This window comes from Mus pahari, chromosome 8, assembly GCF_900095145.1.
Source record: "Mus pahari chromosome 8, PAHARI_EIJ_v1.1, whole genome shotgun sequence".
In the NCBI taxonomy this organism is placed as follows: Eukaryota; Metazoa; Chordata; class Mammalia; order Rodentia; family Muridae; genus Mus; species Mus pahari.
Window position 1 is genome coordinate 17,954,571 of NC_034597.1, and position 20,476 is coordinate 17,975,046.

The 20,476-nt window shown below is 39.4% G+C and overlaps 1 protein-coding gene across 1 annotated transcript in view; it reads left to right on the forward strand.

Annotated features, from left to right (window-relative positions):
- Dnah12 (dynein axonemal heavy chain 12) overlaps nt 1-20,476 on the forward strand; it is a 171,786-nt gene that overhangs the window by 17,916 nt on the left and 133,394 nt on the right. Inside the window, exons 12-18 of the mRNA XM_029541695.1 lie at nt 1,681-1,859; nt 3,050-3,185; nt 6,661-6,786; nt 7,922-8,056; nt 8,367-8,560; nt 8,903-9,146; nt 19,341-19,526. Of these exons, the coding sequence (XP_029397555.1) occupies nt 1,681-1,859; nt 3,050-3,185; nt 6,661-6,786; nt 7,922-8,056; nt 8,367-8,560; nt 8,903-9,146; nt 19,341-19,526 (1,200 nt within the window). The remainder of the gene's footprint in view (nt 1-1,680; nt 1,860-3,049; nt 3,186-6,660; nt 6,787-7,921; nt 8,057-8,366; nt 8,561-8,902; nt 9,147-19,340; nt 19,527-20,476) is intronic.

Genomic DNA, 20,476 nt, shown 5'->3' on the forward strand with positions numbered 1-20,476 from the left:
CCTGGAACTCACTTTGTAGACCAGGCTGGCCTCGAACTCAGAAATCCGCCTGCCTCTGCCTCCCAAGTGCTGGGATTAAAGGCATGCGCCACCATGCCCGGCTAGTCACTCTGTCTTTAGATTGTAGAACCTAACACACTGATTAATTACTGATAGATGAGGTCTTATGATAGCTGTATGGTAGGTAACTGGTTTTCTGGTTTTGTTGTGTTCTTTGTGTCCCTCTCTGACAGTGAAGTGAAATTCTCATTTCAGATTCTGAGTTCTGCAGGGTTTTTTGATGAGTTTCATTTTTTCCTTCTATTTCCTCTGTTTTCTTGAATATGTTTATGGGCATGTTTGTAGTAGAGGACAAGGAGATTGTCTGTATCATATGGGGCTTTTCATCCCTGCCCCCATCATCTTTGTATTATGTAAACCCAGTGTTGTGTAACTTTGTCTCATGACCACTTTACGTGGAGAGTGATGGCTTGCTTTGTGGTTTCCCCTTCCCTTGTTAAATTTGTCAGTGCGCACTGTTCTCTGGGAACATCAGCACTATTTACTTTTTGGCTATTATTTTTCAAGCTAACAACAAGGCAGGTGTTCAAGATAATCATTAAATTAGTTAATGCCCTCTGATCAATTAGATGATGAAAAGGTTAAGCTCAATTCATTAAATACTGTAAGCAGTAAAAAAAAAAATAGATAACTTTGAGATGAAAATGAAAGGAAATCTTTCACAGATGGATAAAAGGAGCAGCTGTTTGGCTGTGGGTAGAGTAGGGATAACAAGGAGGAAAGGTGAGGGAGTCATTAGGGTGGGCTGTGACTTTAAGTCACAGATTGCTCAGAGTTTGCAAGCCTGTTTCACTTGCACAAAATGTAAAATGTGTTGTCAATGTTTTATACTATTTTGTTTCATTTTTGAAAATCATCTCAGTGTTTAAATATTAAGAAGTTATATAAATTCCAAACTGGGCTTGGTGGTACACGCCTTTAATCCCAGCACTCGGGAGGCAGGGGCAGGCGGATTTCTGAGTTCAAGGCCAGCCTGGTCTACAAAGTGAACTCCAGGACAGCCAGGACTATACAGAGAAACCCTGTCTCAACAAACAAACAAACAAACAAAAAAAAAAAAAAAAAAGAAGAAGAAGAAGTTGGTATAAATTCCAAGATCTTGGATCTTTGGAAACTGTAGAACATAATATTTTTGTCCCCCTGGCCTACTTTAGCACAAAACAAAAGGTTTCTTATATTTCTTTTTCCTAAAGATTGAAAGAGAGCCTTCAGAGAGATATTCAGTAATGGCGAAAACAAATATATGCAGCTATAAACATTGTTATATAATGTAGGTTTGTTTCCAAACAGAAATGAGGTGACTCAGACATATTTTTTTTTAATTGAGAAAACTTTGCAGATTTTAGGTTATAGCACACCTGATATTTACTAGTAGATTGAATTTCACCATAAAAAGAATTAGAATGTTTGGGCACTGGCTGAGGAGTTTACATGCCTAGAATCTTCAGGCCTTGGGTTTAGTCTTGGCACCAAGAGTAAAAAGGTTTGTAAATCAAAAGGAATAGGGGTTATTTAGCAAGAATAATGAATGTATGGTGATTAAAATTTTCATTATAATATAGTTCTATGAAGTCACTAATTACAAAATTCTAACTTTTTTTTTAACACTCTTCTTTAAAGTTTATAGAAAAATTTTTCAATCTTGCTTCAGAAATAATGCTTTTGCCCCAGTGGGCTCATTATCCTATGGTTCGTTTGGACTGTGAAGACTTGAAGATAGGCTTGACAAATAAAGCAAGAGCCTTTGCAAACATTTTATTAAATGACATAGCTTCAAAACATAGAAAAGAAAACGAATCGTAAGTAAAATTAATTACTCCATTCAGAATAACAGGGCCAAAGAAACGTTTCATCAAAACTACTCTTATTTAAAAGCAAAAGATTAAAAATATACACACATGTTTGTTTTCTAGCTTAGGTGGATTTTTTTCTGATATTTTTAGTGGTGGCATAACAATACAAACATTTTAAAGCATAGGAAGGCAAATCTGAAAATATATAGCTGTTGTTAAATAATGAGACAGGGTACCTAGACTCATACTTTTCTACATAGGATATTCTAAGGCATTAGAGTTTAGAATATTTAAACAAGGATTTGATCTTTTTATCTTCTACATTGTTCAATTTCACAGGGCCATGAACTATGCTTCATTCATTCATTCATTCATTCACATGTACATTTATTCTTGTATCACATATTCCAGCAGGATGGATTAATAGCATCGTTTTATAAATACAGAAACTGGAACTTGAAGGTTGGCCTAAATTCACAAAACTAGTAAGTTTCCATTGATGTGAAAAACACCATGGCCAAGAACAACTTTGGGAAGAAAACGGTTTATTTGGCTTACACACCCAGATCATATTCCATCATTGAGGGAAGTCAGGACAGGAACTCAAGGCAGGAACCTTGCAACACAGGAAAAGGCTTCCAATGTGGTTGGCTTGCTCCTCTTGCCCTGCTCTGAATTATTGGCTGAGGGGTGGCGCCACCTACAGTGAGCAGGATTCTCCCACTGAGAAGTTCACATGCCCAGAATCTTCAGTCCTTGGGTTTAGTCTTAGCACCAAGAGAAAAAAGGCCAGTCTCATGGAAACAAGTCCTTTGTTGAAGTCTCCTCCTCTCATTAGACTTTAGTTTGTGTCAAACTGACAAAGCTAAACAGCAGTCTTGTAGCAGCTGAGGCAGGATTGTATCAGGGTTGTTAGATTTAAAGTCTGCTACACTGCTTATCTCAATCTTGAAGAGAGTTTAAGAGATCACCAGAAAAAAAAATGCCAGATTTTCATTTGAAAATATTAGCTTGATTTCTATTGATATGATCTACGGTAACCTCAGACAAGCTAAGCTTACATATTATATTATCTCTTAATGAACTAGCCAGTTGTTTTTAGCATAAAGATTTCCTATTTTATAACAATAGTACATATTTATTAAATATGCTGCAAATTAATTACCATAATATAGTAAGTCAGAATGTTCTGTCAGTATTTGCAGTGAATTTGAAGCAATTAGAGAGCATGCGCTACGAGTTCCTGAGACCACAGAAGAAATGATGGAACTAATCGCTTTCGTAGAAAGAGCTCGAACCATAGGAATTCTTGACTTGGCTCTAAGGATTCAGGTAAAACAAACAAACAAACAAACCAAAAACAAAAGGCAAAGACTTAGAAACTCCCATGAGGTGAGTTATGAGTGCTGACATGCCCAGGTCAAAAAGCAGGGCAACCCAGAAGCCTTCTGTGTGCCCTTCTGGCCACATCATTGCTCTCTCTCCTCCTCCCCTGGAGGCTTCTATGTGATTTTCTCTGAAATGATGTGTTTGATGTCCTTTTTTTCACCAATTATGTACATATTCTTAAACAAAGTTAAGAAAACATTTTTTGACTCTTGACATCTAATAGTAGTCTTAAACCCACCCTGAACAAGACTCTATACCCATCTAAACATATTTAACTTTCATCCTGTTTGTATTTATTTTTATTTATTCACTTTACATCCTGCTCACTGCCCCCTCTCGGTCACTCCTTCCTACAGTCCTTCCCCCCTCCCCCTCGCTTTATCTTCTGAGAGGGTGGGAACCCCCCTGGGTATCCTCCCCACTTTCGGATGTTTTAAAAATGAGTAATTCCTGCCCAGGGAAAAAATAGAAGCAACACTACAGGCACCCATCATCACAGCTTATCCTGTCAGCGTGTGAACACAGTCCTCATTTTGATTACAACTTTCTTACTCTCCTTTATAGCTTTGCCAATGAAGTGTGTATTTCTAATACATATAGTTTCCCTGGTTTTGATATTTATTGAAGAGGAGTCATCTTGTTTGTATGCTTTTTGCATATTACCAGTGTTAATATCAGTTAATGTCACCTTTTTCATCTAACTTTCCTTGCACCATAGCCCTTTTCTGGTATTATTCAGTATTTTAGTTTCTAAATTTGCTGCACAAGCACAAGGACTAGGGCTTGATCCCCAGAATCCACATAAAAAGCTAGGCCTGGTGTGCATGCTTATAATGCTAGGTCAGGGGAGGCGGAAACAGGAGGATCCTGAGCCTGCTGGAAAGCTAACCTATTTTCATCACGGAGCCCCAGGCCAGGGAGACACTCTCTGAAAACAATAAGGTGGGCAGCTGGACACTCTACAGGTAAGGCAGTAGCATCTATGTGAATTCAATGCCAGCCTTGTCTACATGGCAGTTTCCCAGGACTTCCAGAGCTATTGTGTCCAGATTGCAAAAAACGCCAAAGAGACCACCAGGAACCACAATTCTGATGCAGGCACATGAGAGTCTTTATTCAAGCTTGAGAGCCTGGGCCCCAAACCTTTCTGATGATGGAACAGGATAGGAAAGCAGCCCCCAGATCTAAGGGAAAGGGGTTTACACAGGAAAAAACACAAGTGGGGGTTTCCAAGCCTTGGTGTTACATGAGAGGGTAAAGGAGCATCGGCCTTTAAGCTGACTGGTTTACAGCACCTGGTTAAATCACAGGGAGGGAGCCTACATCAAAAAGGAGCATCTTGACCTGGGAACGACTTATGTTTTCTTAGCCCACTCTGTTGTTATCAGCCAGCTGCAGATGCTGTGTCTATTTTGCAACTGCCAGGGACATTTCATGCTTTTTCTCAGACCTCAAGGGTGGGGCCATGCCTCTCTAAGGGCAAGTTGACTTAGAATGGAGTCTTAAAGGCAAAATGGAGTTTATTCTGCTCCCTCAGTCCCTTCAGAGTTACAGAGAGACCTTTGGTTTTGTCTCATAAAACCAAAGTCAATTAATAAACAATATAAGCAGATCCTAAGGAGTGACACCAGAGATTGACCTCTGGCGTCCACAGCACATGGACACAAACATGTACCTACATCTGCATACACAAAAGCAATTTTAAATTTTAATATTCTGGATGTTTGGTTATTATTTGTTGTTATTAATGAGTATGCAGCAGGAAACATTTCTGTGCATTGATCCTGGAGACAACATTCATGCATTTCTCTCAGGTGTGCGTGGAGGAGAGAGGAGAGGGAGAAGGAGGAGACTGAAGGTATTGCTAATTGTACAGTGTAGCCTAGGCATGCCTTGAACTTCCCATCTTCCTTTCTGAACATCCTAGGGTACCACCAGACCTAACTTTTTAAAAATTACATTTAAATGAATGAGTGAGTGAATCCGTGGGAGTGTGCACATGGTAGGACCTGTGTGTGGAGGTCAGAGAACAGCCTGAGAGAGTTGGTCACCCTTTGTGTGGTTCCCAGGAATCTAACCTAGGTTGGCATGCTTTTCCTACTAGATCATCTTGCCATCCCCAACTTTTAATTTTTTTTTTTTAGTGTTACAGCACTGCAGTATAACATATAATCAATGAGAGCCATAGTATTCTGCCTCTCCAATTAGATACATCTACGGTGCCCTTCACACCACAGTGCTTTCTGGGCTACTGATATTATGCTAAATAGACAAAAAGATGATAATATTACTAGAGATGTAGAATAAGAAAAACTATGATAAAAGTATTTATCATCAAAGATTTAAAAATAAATCACCGGGCAGTTGTGGCGCATGCCTTTAATCTCAGCACTTGACTTGGGAGGCAGAGTCAGGTGGATTTCTGAGTTCAATTCCAGCCTGGTCTACACAGTGAGTTCCAGGACAGCCAGGACTACACAGAGAAACCCTGTCTCCCAAAATACCAAAACAAAAACAAAAACAAAAAACAAAACAAAAAACAAATCATAAGAACAAAGATCATTTAAGATATTTTAAAATAAAAAGTTTCAGAGGTTGCCAAACATTTGATTACTATTTAAAATCATATACAAAGAGTCAAAGAGTTACCTTTATAGTAAGTCAACAATAAGTAAGAAATAACTTTGTAAATGGAAGTGTGTTTGTGGGGGAGATGCACGTAGGCTTTGTGTGTGGAGGCCAGACTTGAACATCAGTTGTCTTCCTCTCCCCCTCTCCTGCTTGTTTGTTTGTTTGTTCAGTGAGTCTTTCCAGTTAATAAGTCGATTATCCTCTCTCCATCTTCACCATGCTGCCATCACAGGCACACACCACTACACCTGTTTACTGTTTAATGTTGGGGAGTGAAACTCAGGTCTTGTGCAGCAAGTGTATTGTACACTAAGCTATCTTTGTTTGGTTTTTGTTTTGGGGTTTGTTGTTTTGTGTTTTGTTTTTGAGACAGGGTTTTTCTGTGTATCCCTGGCTGTCCTGGAAGTCAATTGTAGACTAGACGGGTTTTGAACTTATTGACATCTACCTGCCTCTGCCTCTACTTCCTGAGTGCTGGAATTAAAGGCATTCTCTACCATGCCCTGCTAAGAATGTCTAGCCCCGGCTGGCCTCAACCTCGTAGTCCTCCTGCCTCTGCCTCCTTCAGCAAAACCTACCAGCCTGTTCCACCAGCACATTTAAAGTGCTTTAAAACTTACATTAAGGTATAGGTGTATGGCTTGAAGCCAAATAAACATAGGAAATAAACTGTTGAAATATCCATGTGAGTTGAATAGTACATAAAATATTAAATTTGAAAGAACATTAGAAATTGTTGGCTCTATTCTTTTTTATATGATATATATATCTAGAGTTTCTTTTGTAGGAATCTAAACGCCAAATGAGTTACTTTTTAGATACTCTTCTAATGTCTCAAGAAGACTTAAATTTAAATGCAACTGTCCTCTTGTGGCCTACTAAAATTACCCCTGTCTTTGATGAGAATGATGAAGTAAGTATATTTTTAAGTGTATAATTCGTGTTCTGTCAGTTTTTAGTATCATTTCCCCTCCTCCCTCCTTTCATTCTCTGTCTCTCTTTCTGTCTCTCTCTGTATGTGTGTGCTCCCGTGCGCGCACGTGTGTGTGTGTGTGTGTGTGTGTGTGTGTGTGTGTGTGTGTGTGTGTGTGTGTGTACTACGGCATGCATGTGGAGAAAAGAGGACAATTTTTCGGGAGTTGATTCTACTTCTACCTGTGGGGCCTGGGTATTGAACTCAGGCTATCAGGCTTAGCGGCAGTCACCTTTACTGTCCACATTCTGGCATTTTAAGTACAGTGTGGATGTTTCATTTTCATACCAATTTTCCACTGACTTTAGGAACTTCATGTGCCATGATCTGTTACCTGTTATGGGCTTGCCAGCTTAGAACATGCTTTTAGGCTTAACTCACCAGCTTGAGTAAATGTAGGATGAAAGAGAGAGGTCAAAAAAAATTATTAAAAAACGTAATAGTCAGCGCTGAACTAAGTGGTTGCTATTTATTAAATTATTAAATACTCATAAAATCCCAGCCACTCCTATTTGCCTCATTTTATAGACGATTAAAATGAAACTCAGAGAAGTTGATTCACTTGTTCAAATTCACAGAGATTGGAAGTTGCAGACTTAGGATTTTATATCAGACTGAATATAATTTAAAACCCCAAGAAGTAACCAGTTGCTTTATCCTGAATTGGGAGACATAATAGAATAATAATGAGAAGCATGGGATAGACAAGATTTTTTTCTTTTATGATCTTGTAACTTTGATATCCCTCTCAACTTCCATATATCTCTTTTTCTTTGAAGAGAAAATAATAAAATAGAAAGGATACTTAACACCTCTTGATGTGTGGTATGTGTATACTCAAAAATGTACCAAATACATTAAAAAGTCAAACTATATAATTAATAATTTAGTGTTGTGAAAGCTCTTGGAAAATTTGTCTCTGTGATTTACTCTTTGCATTTTTACATCAGTCATTAAAGAAAATGATTCTGTTTCCATTTTTCTCTAAATTGCTATAAAACATTCATGTTTTTCTTTGTAAATTCTTTTCTTTATACTGCATTAACTAACATCATTAAATTATCTTTTTAAAAAGCTCATTGAGAATTCTAAACATGCAAAAGAAAATGAACTAATAGCCAAGAGAGAAAAACTGATTTTGGAAATAGAAAAAGAATCACGTCGCATGGAGGAGTTCACAGAGTTTGCAGAACTGGACCGCATGCATCAGGTCAGATACATATAGGGCTGTGACTGTGGTCAGTTATAGGTTAATACAGGGCAGATTAACACTGGTGTCAAAATAAGGAAGCATGAATTTATCATGTCAAACAAAAGTTAACTTGATTCTTAAGCCTGATACTGTTCGACTTCATTTATTATCACATAGTGTAACGATATATTATTCCTCATTGTAGTGATGTTGTAAAGTTAATATTTAAGGTCACTGAATAAATAAAAGAACATACCTGATGTGGTATTATGAGTCTTGTTATAATATCATCTGGATGTTTCTATAATGGGCATTTGTTTGCTTTTAGTATGTGGCAGATGTAAGACAACTACAGAAACGGATTCAGGAATCGGAAGAAGCTGTTCAGTTTATTAATAAAGAAGAGGAACTTTTCAAATGGGAATTGACAAAGTATCCTGAACTGGAAAAATTAAAAGTCACCATTGAGCCCTACCAGAAGTTTTTTAATTTTGTTCTGAAGTGGCAGCGAACAGAAAAACGGTAGTTTTGGGTAACATAATAAAAAAATTAAGCAAATGATATAAACAGCATTCTTAGTCTGCACTTTATGTACTTGACTTACTAACACAAAATTAGATGTGTGGGGTCAAGTTTGTATTTACTTGGATAGTATTATTGCCTATTTGTAATTGGATGCGTGTTTTAGCACAGGCACTGTTGTTGAAATGATGCTGTTAAATTTATTCTTTTTCCATTAGCTCTACCTGTGTGCCTTGGTTGTCTCTCTTACAGAAAAAATTGAGGAATCTATGCAAAAGTTTCTTAATACTTCTGTCTAGTTAAAAAATGTGAGTTTTAAAATGACTTTTCCTTTAAATTCAGGTGGATGGATGGAGGGTTTCTGGACCTTAATGGAGAAAGTATGGAAACTGACATAGATGACTTTTCCAGAGAAGTTTTTAGGACACTGAAGTTCTTTCACGCTAAGCAAAAGAAAGAATTACAAGAAAGAAGAAAGGCAGCAAGAAAACAATCTTCGATGGAAGAGAAACCTGAAGAAGAACCAAAAGAGAACCCTACAATCACTATGTGTACTACAGTAATGGAGCAGATAAAGGCGTTTAAGGTATCAATGTGTTCCAATGGCTCTTCGCAATATTAGCTTGTGTATTATATAAAATATAAAATCAATCCTCTGAACTTAGACTTTGTATATGTCATTAGTCCAGCTCCATGTAAAAAGGGGGTTGTCAATAGCTAACCAGTCTTCTCCTCTGAGTACCTGATGTGAGGTGAGCTAGTCCTAATACATTATTTGTATGTCTGTGGTAATTGGTTTGGGGGTAAGCATATTTGCCCAAAGTGGGCTAATCATATTCCTCCTTGGCTTTTTAAACTGACTCTGTGGAAGGAGCCCTCTCCCTCTCCCTCTCCCTCTCCCTCTCCCTCTCCCTCTCACTGTTATGGGGTCACTGCCATCCAAGACAGAATGCTTTTAAGCACACAAACCACAAAAACCACAAACATCTGTGCCAAGTTTCAGTTACATTTTCCACCTAGGAGCATGCCTTCATGGTACACTCATCCTGTTCTCATTGGTGGGTTTGCTCAGCTATGACAGGGTGACTTGCCCAGCATTCATGTCTCAACTTGCCAGCCAGGATGTCACTCATCCAGAGATGTCTTGGAACTTAAACTTTTCTTGACTCCTATTCAAAATGGAAGATTTATTCAAATTGGCATCAACTTGGTTCTTTCTTATATTTACAAGGTTTTAAGGGTAAGTTGTGAACTTCCTGTAGCTCTGAGATGGCTGTTTCAAGAGAATAACCCTGATACTTAAAGAAAAAAGGAAATATGGAGACTGGTGTGGCACATGACTCTCATCCTTGCACCTAGAGCTTGAGGTAGAGGGATTATAAGTTCCAGGCTAGTCTGGGCAAGCTAGTAAGATCCTGTCTCACAAAACCCCAAGCAAACGAAAGATGGGAATAGGGATCTACATCATCAGTGCAATTTTAATATATTTTTTTCTCAGCATTTGATTAAATTCCCACCTTCTTCATTCTAGGCAAAAATATTTATGTGTATGCACATGTACATGCACATGTGTTTACTGTGTGCTCATGTATGGAAGATCATGTTTATGTACAGGCATACATCCATGCACATGTGTGGAGACCAGAGGACAACTGTGGCTGTCATTGCTCATGTGCATCTTCCTATGCATGCACATGCATGCCTTACATGTGTGTAGAAGCCAAAGAACAACACACAGGAGTGAGTTTTCTCCTTCCTCCATGTAGGTTTTGGAATCGAACCCATGTCATCCGTTTTATCATGCAGCCTATCCTGGCCAGGAACTCATGTAGCTCAGGCTGACCTCAACTTCATGATCCCCCTATTTTACCTCTCCAGTGCTAGAATTACAGGCACGGACTACCACACTAGCTGTCACATCCTTCCTTTAGAAAGTGACTAATGCACCAGTGGTTCTAGTGGAGATACCAAGTGTGTAGCTAGTGTGCCCAGGCTGCAGGTCTGGGATGTGACTGAAGATCCGCCCTATCCAAGTCATACTCTTCCAATGACTGGAGGGGCTGCTTCATTGTAAAAGTAGTAACCTTAGGGGAGCGGGGCGGGGGGTAGGGAACTTTCGGGATAGCATTTGAAATGTAAATAAAGAAAATAATAATAAATAAAAAAATAAAAGAAAAAAAAGAAAAAAAAGAACAAGGCAGAGAAGTGGGAGGGTCTGGAGGGAGTAAAGGGAGGGGCAAAGTGATGTAATTATAATCTCAAAAGTAAAATAAATAGATAAAAATGAAAAAATAAAAATAAAAAATAAAAGGAGTAAACTATGTAAGGATTACTTTTAATGTTTGATACAGTTTATGGTCCAAAAATGATTATCTGCAAACTCTCCTCTCATATCTCTCATCTCCATTCTCAGATGGTCAGTGTTAGCACTTTCCCGAGTATTTTCAGACATCATTACATATATAACTGTGAATATATTATCTTACTTTCTGTAACATGTAGCATGTGCTATGACCCCCTTGTTTTGCTTAATTTACCTTGAATATCATAAGTTGTTAAAATTGTTACTATAAGACTGATCATGACATCTATTTTTTATATAATATCTGCTTCTCCTTCTTTGGGTTTTCTGTGCTCTACTTATGTCTACAGTCCCACCAGTACTGTGGAGTCAGCTTAGTAGTATTCCCATGGGTCACATGAGAGAAAAAAGGAGCTTGCTGCTTGCTGGGTAACACACTTTACACTTGCCATGGTCATCTTTGGTGGCTTTGGCTACTTTAGTATGAATTGGAATCTCATGGTTTTGACTTGCATCTACCTGAAGGCTGAATATCTTCTCATGAGCATATTGACCATTTTCATGCCTTCCTTGGGGATACTCCTTTTCAGATCTCTCACCCTTTTTACTGAGACAAGCTCATTCTGAACCCCCTGCTTCGTCTGCTCACTGTGTAGCACAGACTGGTCTCACATGGCAGTGCTCATTCTGAACTCCCTGCTTCGTCTGCTCACTGTGTAGCACAGACTGGTCTCACATGGCAGTGCTGTGACTAGAGGTATAAGCCCCGTCCTGGCTCCTGGCCCATACTGGTCTTCCTTCAGGTCTTCTTCTCTAAAAACAAAAACAGACAAAAAAATCCAATTAGTGATGCCCTCTGGAATGTTATCTAATCTTGTTCACTTGATATTGAGCAGGCCTTGAACAGATAACAAGTAGCTACAGCAATTCATGACAATTATGTCATATCTCCAAGAGAGCCTTTCACAGGCTTCTTTCCATCCTCTAGCTCTTATATTCTTTTTTTCAATATTTATTTATTATATGTAAGTACACTGTAGCTGTCTTCAGACACTCCAGAAGAGAGCATCAGATTTCGTTACAGATGGTTGTGAGCCACCATGTGGTTGCTGGGATTTGAACTCAGGACCTCTGGAAGAGCAGTCGGCACTCTTAACCTCTGAGCCATCTCACCAGCCCCTAGCTCTTATATTCTTAACACTTGCCTTTCTATGATGTTCCCTGAGCCCAAGGCAGGTATGTGAAATAGAGGTCCCATTTAGCTCTAAGCACTCAATAGGGACTTATTCTTAGCACTTTGGCAGTCTCTGCATTAACTGCCGCCCACCAAAGATAGACACTTCTTTGCCTAGATGAGAGCAGTACTAATCTACATCTATACATAGCTATTTAGAAGGCAGTTTGACCTGTATATTTAATGGAACAACAGTAATGTGTTCCCCTCTAGAGCCTATGACCTCCTGAGCCTTGGGTTTGTCACTACAGTTACAGTACCAGGCACTGGTTCCCTTCTGTGAAGCATGCCTTAGATCCCATCAGAAAGTAGTTGATTATCCCAATAACTTTCATGTCACCATTGCACCTGTAAGCACATCTTGCCTGGTAGGTCAGTATTGTAGCATGCAAGGTCCAGAACTAGGTAACATCACCAATGTCTTCTATTCCCCAGCAGCCTCCATAATACTTTCCATCACTATGAATGCTAGCCAGCATGGAGGAAATTTTCCAGTCTCTTCCAACTTGATATATATCCTACAACCGAAATGCATTGTGTCTTCAGAATAGGGTCTTATCATGAAGCTGAAAATTGGCCTTCCAGGATCTGTGAAGAGTTGTGTTGAAGTTGTGATGTGGTTGCATTGAACCTGTAGATTGCTTTTGTCAGGATTGCCATTTTTACTATATTAATCCCATCAAATCATGAGCATGGAAGAACTTTCCATTTCTAGATACCTTGTTCAATGTCTTTTTTGTGTTTGTGCAAAATGTTCTGTAAATATCTGTTATGTGCACCACCACAACCACTACCCCCCCCTTTTTTTTTACATCAGTCAGCTCTAGCAATTTCTCTGTTTAGTTTTTGTCTGGGTGATCTTTTTGTTGGCGAGACTTGAGTATTAACGTCTCCTATTATCAGTGTGTGAAGGTAAATATGTTAAACTGTAGCAGTGTTTCTTTTACAACCTTGGATGCCCTTGTATTTGGGACATGGATATTAAGAATTGAAATGTCCTCTTGGTGGATTTTTCCTCTGATGAGTATGTAGGGTTCTTCCCCATTTCTTCGATGAGTTTTCAAGTCTATTTTGTTAGATATTAAAGTGCCTGTCCCAGCTTGCTTCTTGTGTCCATTAGCTTGGAATATCTTTTTCCAACCTTTAACCCTGAGGTAATATCTATTCTTGATGTTGAAGTGGTTTTTTTTTTTTTAGATGCAACATCAGGATGGATCGTGTTTTTGCATCCATTCTCTTAGTCTGTAGTTTTCCTTTTAGCACATTCTGTATGACTGCATTTGTAGGGAGATATTGTTTACATTTGACTTTACTATAGAATATATTATTTTCTCCATCAATGGTTATTAAAAGTTTTGCAGGGTATAGTGATCTAGCATCTTAGAGTTGCAGCACAGACCACTGGTTGGTGTTGAGAGCTATCAATGAGCAGTGTTTGTTGATTCCTGGTGTTCTGTTTTTGTGGTGTTGTGTGTGTATTTCCCTTCTTTTGGAATTTGTTTTGGTGTTTTCTTGAGTGTGTTCTACCTCTTTAGGTTGGAGTTTTCCTTTTAGTGCCTTAAATAAATGTTGCTTAAAGTTTGTTTTATCATGAAGTGTTTCATTTTCTTCATCTATTATAACTGAAAGTTTTCCTGCGTATAGTAGTCTGGGCTGGCATTTGTAGTCTCTTAGAGTCTGAAAGACATCTGTTCAGGCCCATCTGGCTTTTTGAGTCTTCATTGAGAAGACTGATTCTAATAGGTCTACTACATCTGTATTTTCTCGTTGTAGCTCTTTTTTTTTTTTTTTTTTTTGGTTTTTCGAGACAGGGTTTCTCTCTATAGCCTTGGCTGTCCTGGAACTCACTTTGTAGACCAGGCTGGCCTTGAACTCAGAAATCCGCCTGCCTCTGCCTCCCAAGTGCTGGGATTAAAGGTGTGCGCCACCACGCCCGGCTTCGTTGTAGCTCTTAATGTAGCTCGTTCTTACTCTGTTTATTTGCTGTTTTGGTGATTCTGTGCCAAGGAGAATGTCTTTTCTGATCTAGTACATGTGGTGCTCTGTATGCTTCTTGTATCTTGAGAGGCATTTCCTTTAAATTAGAAAAAATTTTCTTCTTTGATTTTGTTAAAAATATTTTCTGGGGGAGCAGGGCGGGAGGGTATAGGGGACTTTAGGGGATAGCATTTGAAATGTAAATGAAGTATATACCTAATAAAAAACTGGGGGGGGGGGAAGAAAATATTTTTTGTGCCTTTCACTGGTTTTCTTCTCCTTCCTCTATTTCTGTCTTTCTTAGATTTGGTCTTTTCATAGTGTACCAGATTTCTTAGATGTTTTATGTTAGGATTTTTTTAAAAATGATTTTACATTTTCTTTGACAAAGGTATCCATTTCTTCTATCATGTCTTCATTGCTTAGGATTCATTTTTTTTTTTTCATCTCTTGTATTCTGTTGGTGAGGCTTGTCCAGTTTCCCTCAGTTTTGGTTTTCTTTATTGATTCCATTCCCTCTTTCAGGTCTTGAACTGTTTTGTTTATTTTCTTTAATTGTTTGTGTTTCATAGATTTCTTTAAGGGATTTATTCAGAATATTCTATCATAAAGGGTAATTTAAGGTCTCTGTCTTCTGCTTCAGTTGTTTTGCAGTAATTGAAGCATACCATGGTAAGGTTGCTGGGCTTTAGTGAAGACATATTATCCTTGCTGTTATTGTGTTTTCATGCTAACATCGAGGCATCTACATTTGGGAGGATTGTAATTCAAGGTGCTGATATCTGGTCTTGTCTCTGGTGGGCAAGTGTTTTGTTCCTTGGTTTTTGTTGTCATCTCTGTTTCAGAAAGTGTGATAGCTGTATGTTGTCCAGTAGGAAATTCTTCTGGGATCCTGATAGGTATGGCCACTGAGGATTCTGTGTAAAATGTCTTCCTAGATATTGGGAGCTAACACTTAGGAATGGTGAGCAGGGTCTGAGGATGTCCACAGCAGAGTGTAAAGTAGGGTGTTCCACCAGGATCTGCTAAATTTCCTGGGAATGATGACAGAGAATGAGGAGAGGCCACAACAGAGAGTTTGCTACAGAGCTGGGATTGAGACTGGAGGACTGGATATGTAGGAGAGAGTGGAGCATGAAGATCCATAGCTGGCATCCTTGCTTCTCTGACTGACTTGGCTGCCAGGTCCCCAGAGAATGCCTGCTGGAGTTGGGGGTTGGAATAACAGGATGAGGGAAGAGGAAGGTCAGTGGAGCTCTATATAATCCCTTGGGGATGCAGCAGGGATAGGGGTAGGCCACAGGAGGTGGTCTGCTACAGAGATGGGAGCAAAACTGGGGAACTAGAAAAAAGGAGGGAGAGGTGAAGATCCACTGTTAGACGACTAGCTTCCCTGGTCAGAGCAGGGCTCCCAGGGAATGCTTACTGGAGTTGGGAGCTGGGATAAAGCAATGAGTAGGGGTGAAGAAATTTGGAGGGGAAGATCTCTGTGATCCATTGGGGATGGAGGTGGGGACAAAGGAGGCTGTAACAGGGTCAGCTACAGAACTGGGAAGAAGACTAGACAATTTGATCTAGAAGAGAAGAGTAGATCTGTAGTTAGCCTACTTGCCTCCCTGGTCAGAGTGGCCTGCCAGAGTTGAGAGCCAGGATTAAGTGATGAGTAGGAGGAAGGAAAGTTGAAGGAGGAGGGCTAAGTGATCTCTATTGGAGCACGGGGCAGAAGTGGGGTGGATTTAGGCAGGGGCAGAAGAGAGGAAGGTAAGGCAGCAGTGGTTGGTCTGCAGCAAACTGGAATAAGACTGGGGATTGGTTGGAGAAGAGAAGGGATAGGTGGAGATCTGCAGTTAGTATATTTACCTCTCTGACTAGAATGGGCTCCCAAAGTTATTATGTAATTTTTTATAATATGTTTTGAAATTGGAAAGTGTGAGTCCCAACTTTGTTCTTTTTGAAATTTGCTGTGACAATTCTGATTAACTTATATTTTCCCAATCAGCTTGTGGATTTCTGCTAGAAAGGCAACTGGGGTTTGGATGGGGATTGTGGTAGTTTGAATGAGAATAGCACACAATAGCTTCATAGTCCCCAGTTAGCGGAAGCCTTTGGGAAGCCATTAGGAGGTATGGCCTTTTGGAGGAGGTGCGCCATGGGGTGGGTGGATTTTCAGGTTTCAGAACACTCCTGGGATTTCTAGTGGTCTCCCTATGCCTCCTGGTTGTGGATCAGGATGTGAGCTCTTAGCTGTTCCTTCACTCTGCCATCACAGACTTAATTCTCTGAAACTGCACCTGAATTAAGTGCTTTCTTTTATAAGTTGCCTTGGTTGCAGTGTTTTTTCACAGCAATAGGAAAGTAACTAAGACAGGGATTAAATTTATAGACCAATTTTTATAGTACTATTATCTTAAGATGATTTATTCTTTTAAAATAGTTTTATTAATATGTTTGAGAATTTAATTGTTCTGATTGGGTTTTGTCCACATGACACAAATCTAGATGTGTTTGGGAAGAAGGAATCTCAATTGTGGAGAATTACTTCTATCAGACTGGCATGTGGGCATGATTGTAGGGGTATTACCTTGACAGATAATTGAAGTAGGAGGACTCAGACCACTGTGGGGGACACCAACCCTGTGCAGGTAAATCTAGGCTGCAAAAGAAAGTCGTTGAGCAAGCCAGGGAGAACAAGCCAGCAATCAGCATGTTTCCACAAGCTCTGCTTCAGTTCCTGCCTCTAAGTTCATGTCTTGGCTTCCCTCAATGATGGTCTGTAAGCCAAATAAATGCTTTCTTCCCCAAGTTATTTTTCGTCATTGGTTTATTGTAGCAGCAGAGAATTTATTAGAACATTTATACCTTGTATTTTGATTACATTCACCCCCAGATCCTTCCAGATCCATTCTCTCCCCTTCCATATGCATCAAACTTTGTGCCCTCATAGTATGCAATTTGTGCTGCCTATATACTCTTGGGTGTGTGCTCATTCACTACAACAAGATTGATCTACCAGGGGCTACACCTTTAAAGAAAACTGACTCCCTCTCTCAGCAGTTATCTATAAACAATAGCTCCTAATCTAGAAATGGAACTTCATGGCCACCATCCTCATCCACTGGTGGAATTTCGTCCAGGTTGGGCTTGCACAGGTCTTGTACATGCTATCACAGCTACTATTAAGTTCATAGTGCAATTACCTTCCTGTTATGTCTAGAAAACTGTGTTTCCTTAGAGTCATCCACTGCCTCTGGCCTTGCCATCTTCCCATCCACTCTTCTGTTATGACCTTCGAGCCTTGGGAAGATAGGGTGTGACAGTGATATTCTATTTAGGGGTGATTACTCCAGTCTTTATTCTCTGTACCTTGTTCAGTTGTAGTCTCTGTGTTAATTATCATCTACTACAAAAAGAAGCTTCTCTGATGAGGTTTGAGAGATCCATTAATCTATGGATGTAACAGTAAGTTCTTAGGACTCAATTTAATACTGTGCCCATTTTGCAGAGTAACACTAGTATGTTCTCCCTCTAGGGTCTATGGCCTCTCTGGCCACAGGTTTTTAGCCTTGACCATGGTACCAAGCATGGTTCCCACCGTGTACAGTGTGGGCACTATGTTCAATCAGAAGTGACTGAACTCCCATGACTACTCCCATAACATTTTAATGTTACTATTGCACAAGAGGGTTTATCTTACCCAGACGGTTGTTGTTTTTTTTTTTTTTTTTATATACATAACGCATATTTATTATGGGGAAAGCGATCTCACAATTAAGGCAATAAAACTGAAAATGTTGACATTCTTATATATTTTAAACATCTATATACACAATGATATATAAAACTTACATATATGTACATATACATACATAAACACAAATTCACACACATATATATGTATATATCAGTTACTTTTGTGTATAGCATCATAGCAAAAATGTCATTTCCTTTCTTTCAAAATATCCAACCTAGAAAGAAACCTCATACTCTCTTTCTTTGTACAGGGGTCATTTTCTTACACGTAGCACGGGCCACTGTGACCTATCACTGTACCATTTATCCAGACGGTTGTTGTATCTCACAGGATTCACAGCTGGATAAGACTGAATTCCTTTTGTCCTCTGGTAGCATACATTAGCACCTTCCAGCATTAGAAAAACTAGCCATTAGGTATGACTTATCTGGGTCAGTATCTGCTTTATTTCTCCATGTTCTGTGACTCAAGTGTGTGGTATCTTCAGCAATAAGGTTCTGGAGGGCAAGTAAGAGCAATGGCAATAAGCTGTTGTGATGGTTTGAGTATGCTTGGCCCAACGAATGGCACTGTTAGGAGGTGTGGCCTTGTTGGAGTAGGTGTGGCCTTGTTGGAGGAAGTGTGTCATTGTGGGCATGGGCTTTAAGACCCTCATTCTAGCTCCCTGGAAGCCAGTCTTCTCTTGTCTGTCTTTGGATGAAGATGTAGAACTCTCAGCTCCTCTTGCCTCATGCCTGCCTGGATGCTGCCATGCTCCCTCCTTGATAATGGACTGAAACTGTAAGCCAGCTCCAATTAAATGTTATCCTTATAAGAGTTGCCTTGGTCATGGTGTCTGTTCACAGCAGTGGAAACCCAAACTAAAACAGATGTAATATTTGGGGGGTGGTGTCTATGGTAGAGAGGTAACCTATTCCTGACTTTTCATGTGTTGACCTGTAGTGTTTAGAAGGGGAAATTGTTACCCTGATATAGAGTAACTACATCTAAACTGTTTAAATACGTGTGTGTGTGTGTGTGTGTGTGTGTGTGTTTTAGAAAACCCCCACAATGGTATGTTTTTAGGTGACTGTTTTAAAATGTCTGTAGTACTGATTATTCTTTCCTGATATCCCTCCTCTGTCCTTAACATAATTTATTCTTCCAGCATGGTAGCACCTTTCCAATTATTTAGATCTGTATTTCTTTTAAAATTATATTTGTAATTTTTACTATGTAGTCCCCCACATTTCTTAAATTTGTTATTAAGTCCTTTGTGTCTTGTGATACTAAGGTTCATGGAATTTTTTTTCTTATTAATTATGACTTTGGTAATTTCTTGATTATTTTGTATGCCTAGCATTGCCAATGAACTTTGGAATACTTCTGTTCCTTCTTCCTTTCCTCTAAATCTAGTCGATGTTTTGGTTGTGCTCAAGTAATTTGAAGAAATTCAATCTCCCTATTATCAAGGTTTGATTTATAGAATCCATTTGTATGGAAGTCAAATGACATTCTTGTTTGTGTTCATCCTTAGGAATATATCCCTACAGTCTCCATCCTGTGCAATCCAGGAATGAGAGCTCGTCACTGGAAACAGATGTCAGAAATTGTGGGCTATGACTTGACTCCAGATTCTGGAACTACACTGAGAAAAGTTTTAAAATTAAACCTTTCACCATATTTAGAAAGTTTTGAAGTTATAAGTGCTGGTGCAAGTAAGGTAAATGTGGATAAAATGAAACGCTAGAGGGGTTTGTTCTATGATAGTCACAGTTTTGTCTTGGTGTGATGTATACAGTGCAGGATAGCAATGGGAAGAGATAGGGAGTGGGTGATGATTGAAGACCACCCTTTCATGACTTCAACATGATCTTGCCTCTCTGAAATGCATACTAGAAACTGCTCCTTTGACATCTGCCTAATTCTGCCACATTCTGATACAGTTGGTGTGTAGAGTTGGTTGTTGATACTAGTATTGGTGTATGATTATTCCATTAAGAATCCTGGGTGGGGCCGAATGGTAGTGGTGCACGCCTTTAATCCCAGCACTTGGGAGGCAGAGGCAGGTGAATTTCTGAGTTCAAGGCCAGCCTGGTCTACAAAATGAGTTCCAGGACAGCCAGGGCTACACAGAGAAACCCTGTCTCGAAATAAACCAAAAAAAAAAAAAGAATCCTGGGTGGATGGATATAGGAATATAGGATGTGTGTGTGTGTGTGTGTGTGTGTGTGTGTGTGTGTGTGTGTGTGTGTGTGTATTCCCAGTATGGCCTTAGAGAGGGTTCTTAGAATAAGCAGAAAACTTCAAGACACAGGCTATCTGCAAAAGGCCACTTCAGAGATAATACATTGAGTATTTTATTCTGTTGTCCATTTAAACAGTTTTCATAGTAACTAAACTTTTTTAAAAAAAAAAACTTCATTTTCCTTAGTAATGTTTTTCTATTTTTAATTGAAAATGGAAATTTTTCGTGCAGTATATTTTTATTATGGTTTCTCCTCCCACACCCTCCCTATTCCCCTCTGACCCAAATCCACACCTTTTCCTTCTCTCATTAGAAATCAAACAGGCGGGGGCTGGTGAGATGGCTCAGTGGGTAAGAGCACCCGACTGCTCTTCCGAAGGTCAGGAGTTCAAATCCCAGCAACCACATGGTGGCTCACAACCATC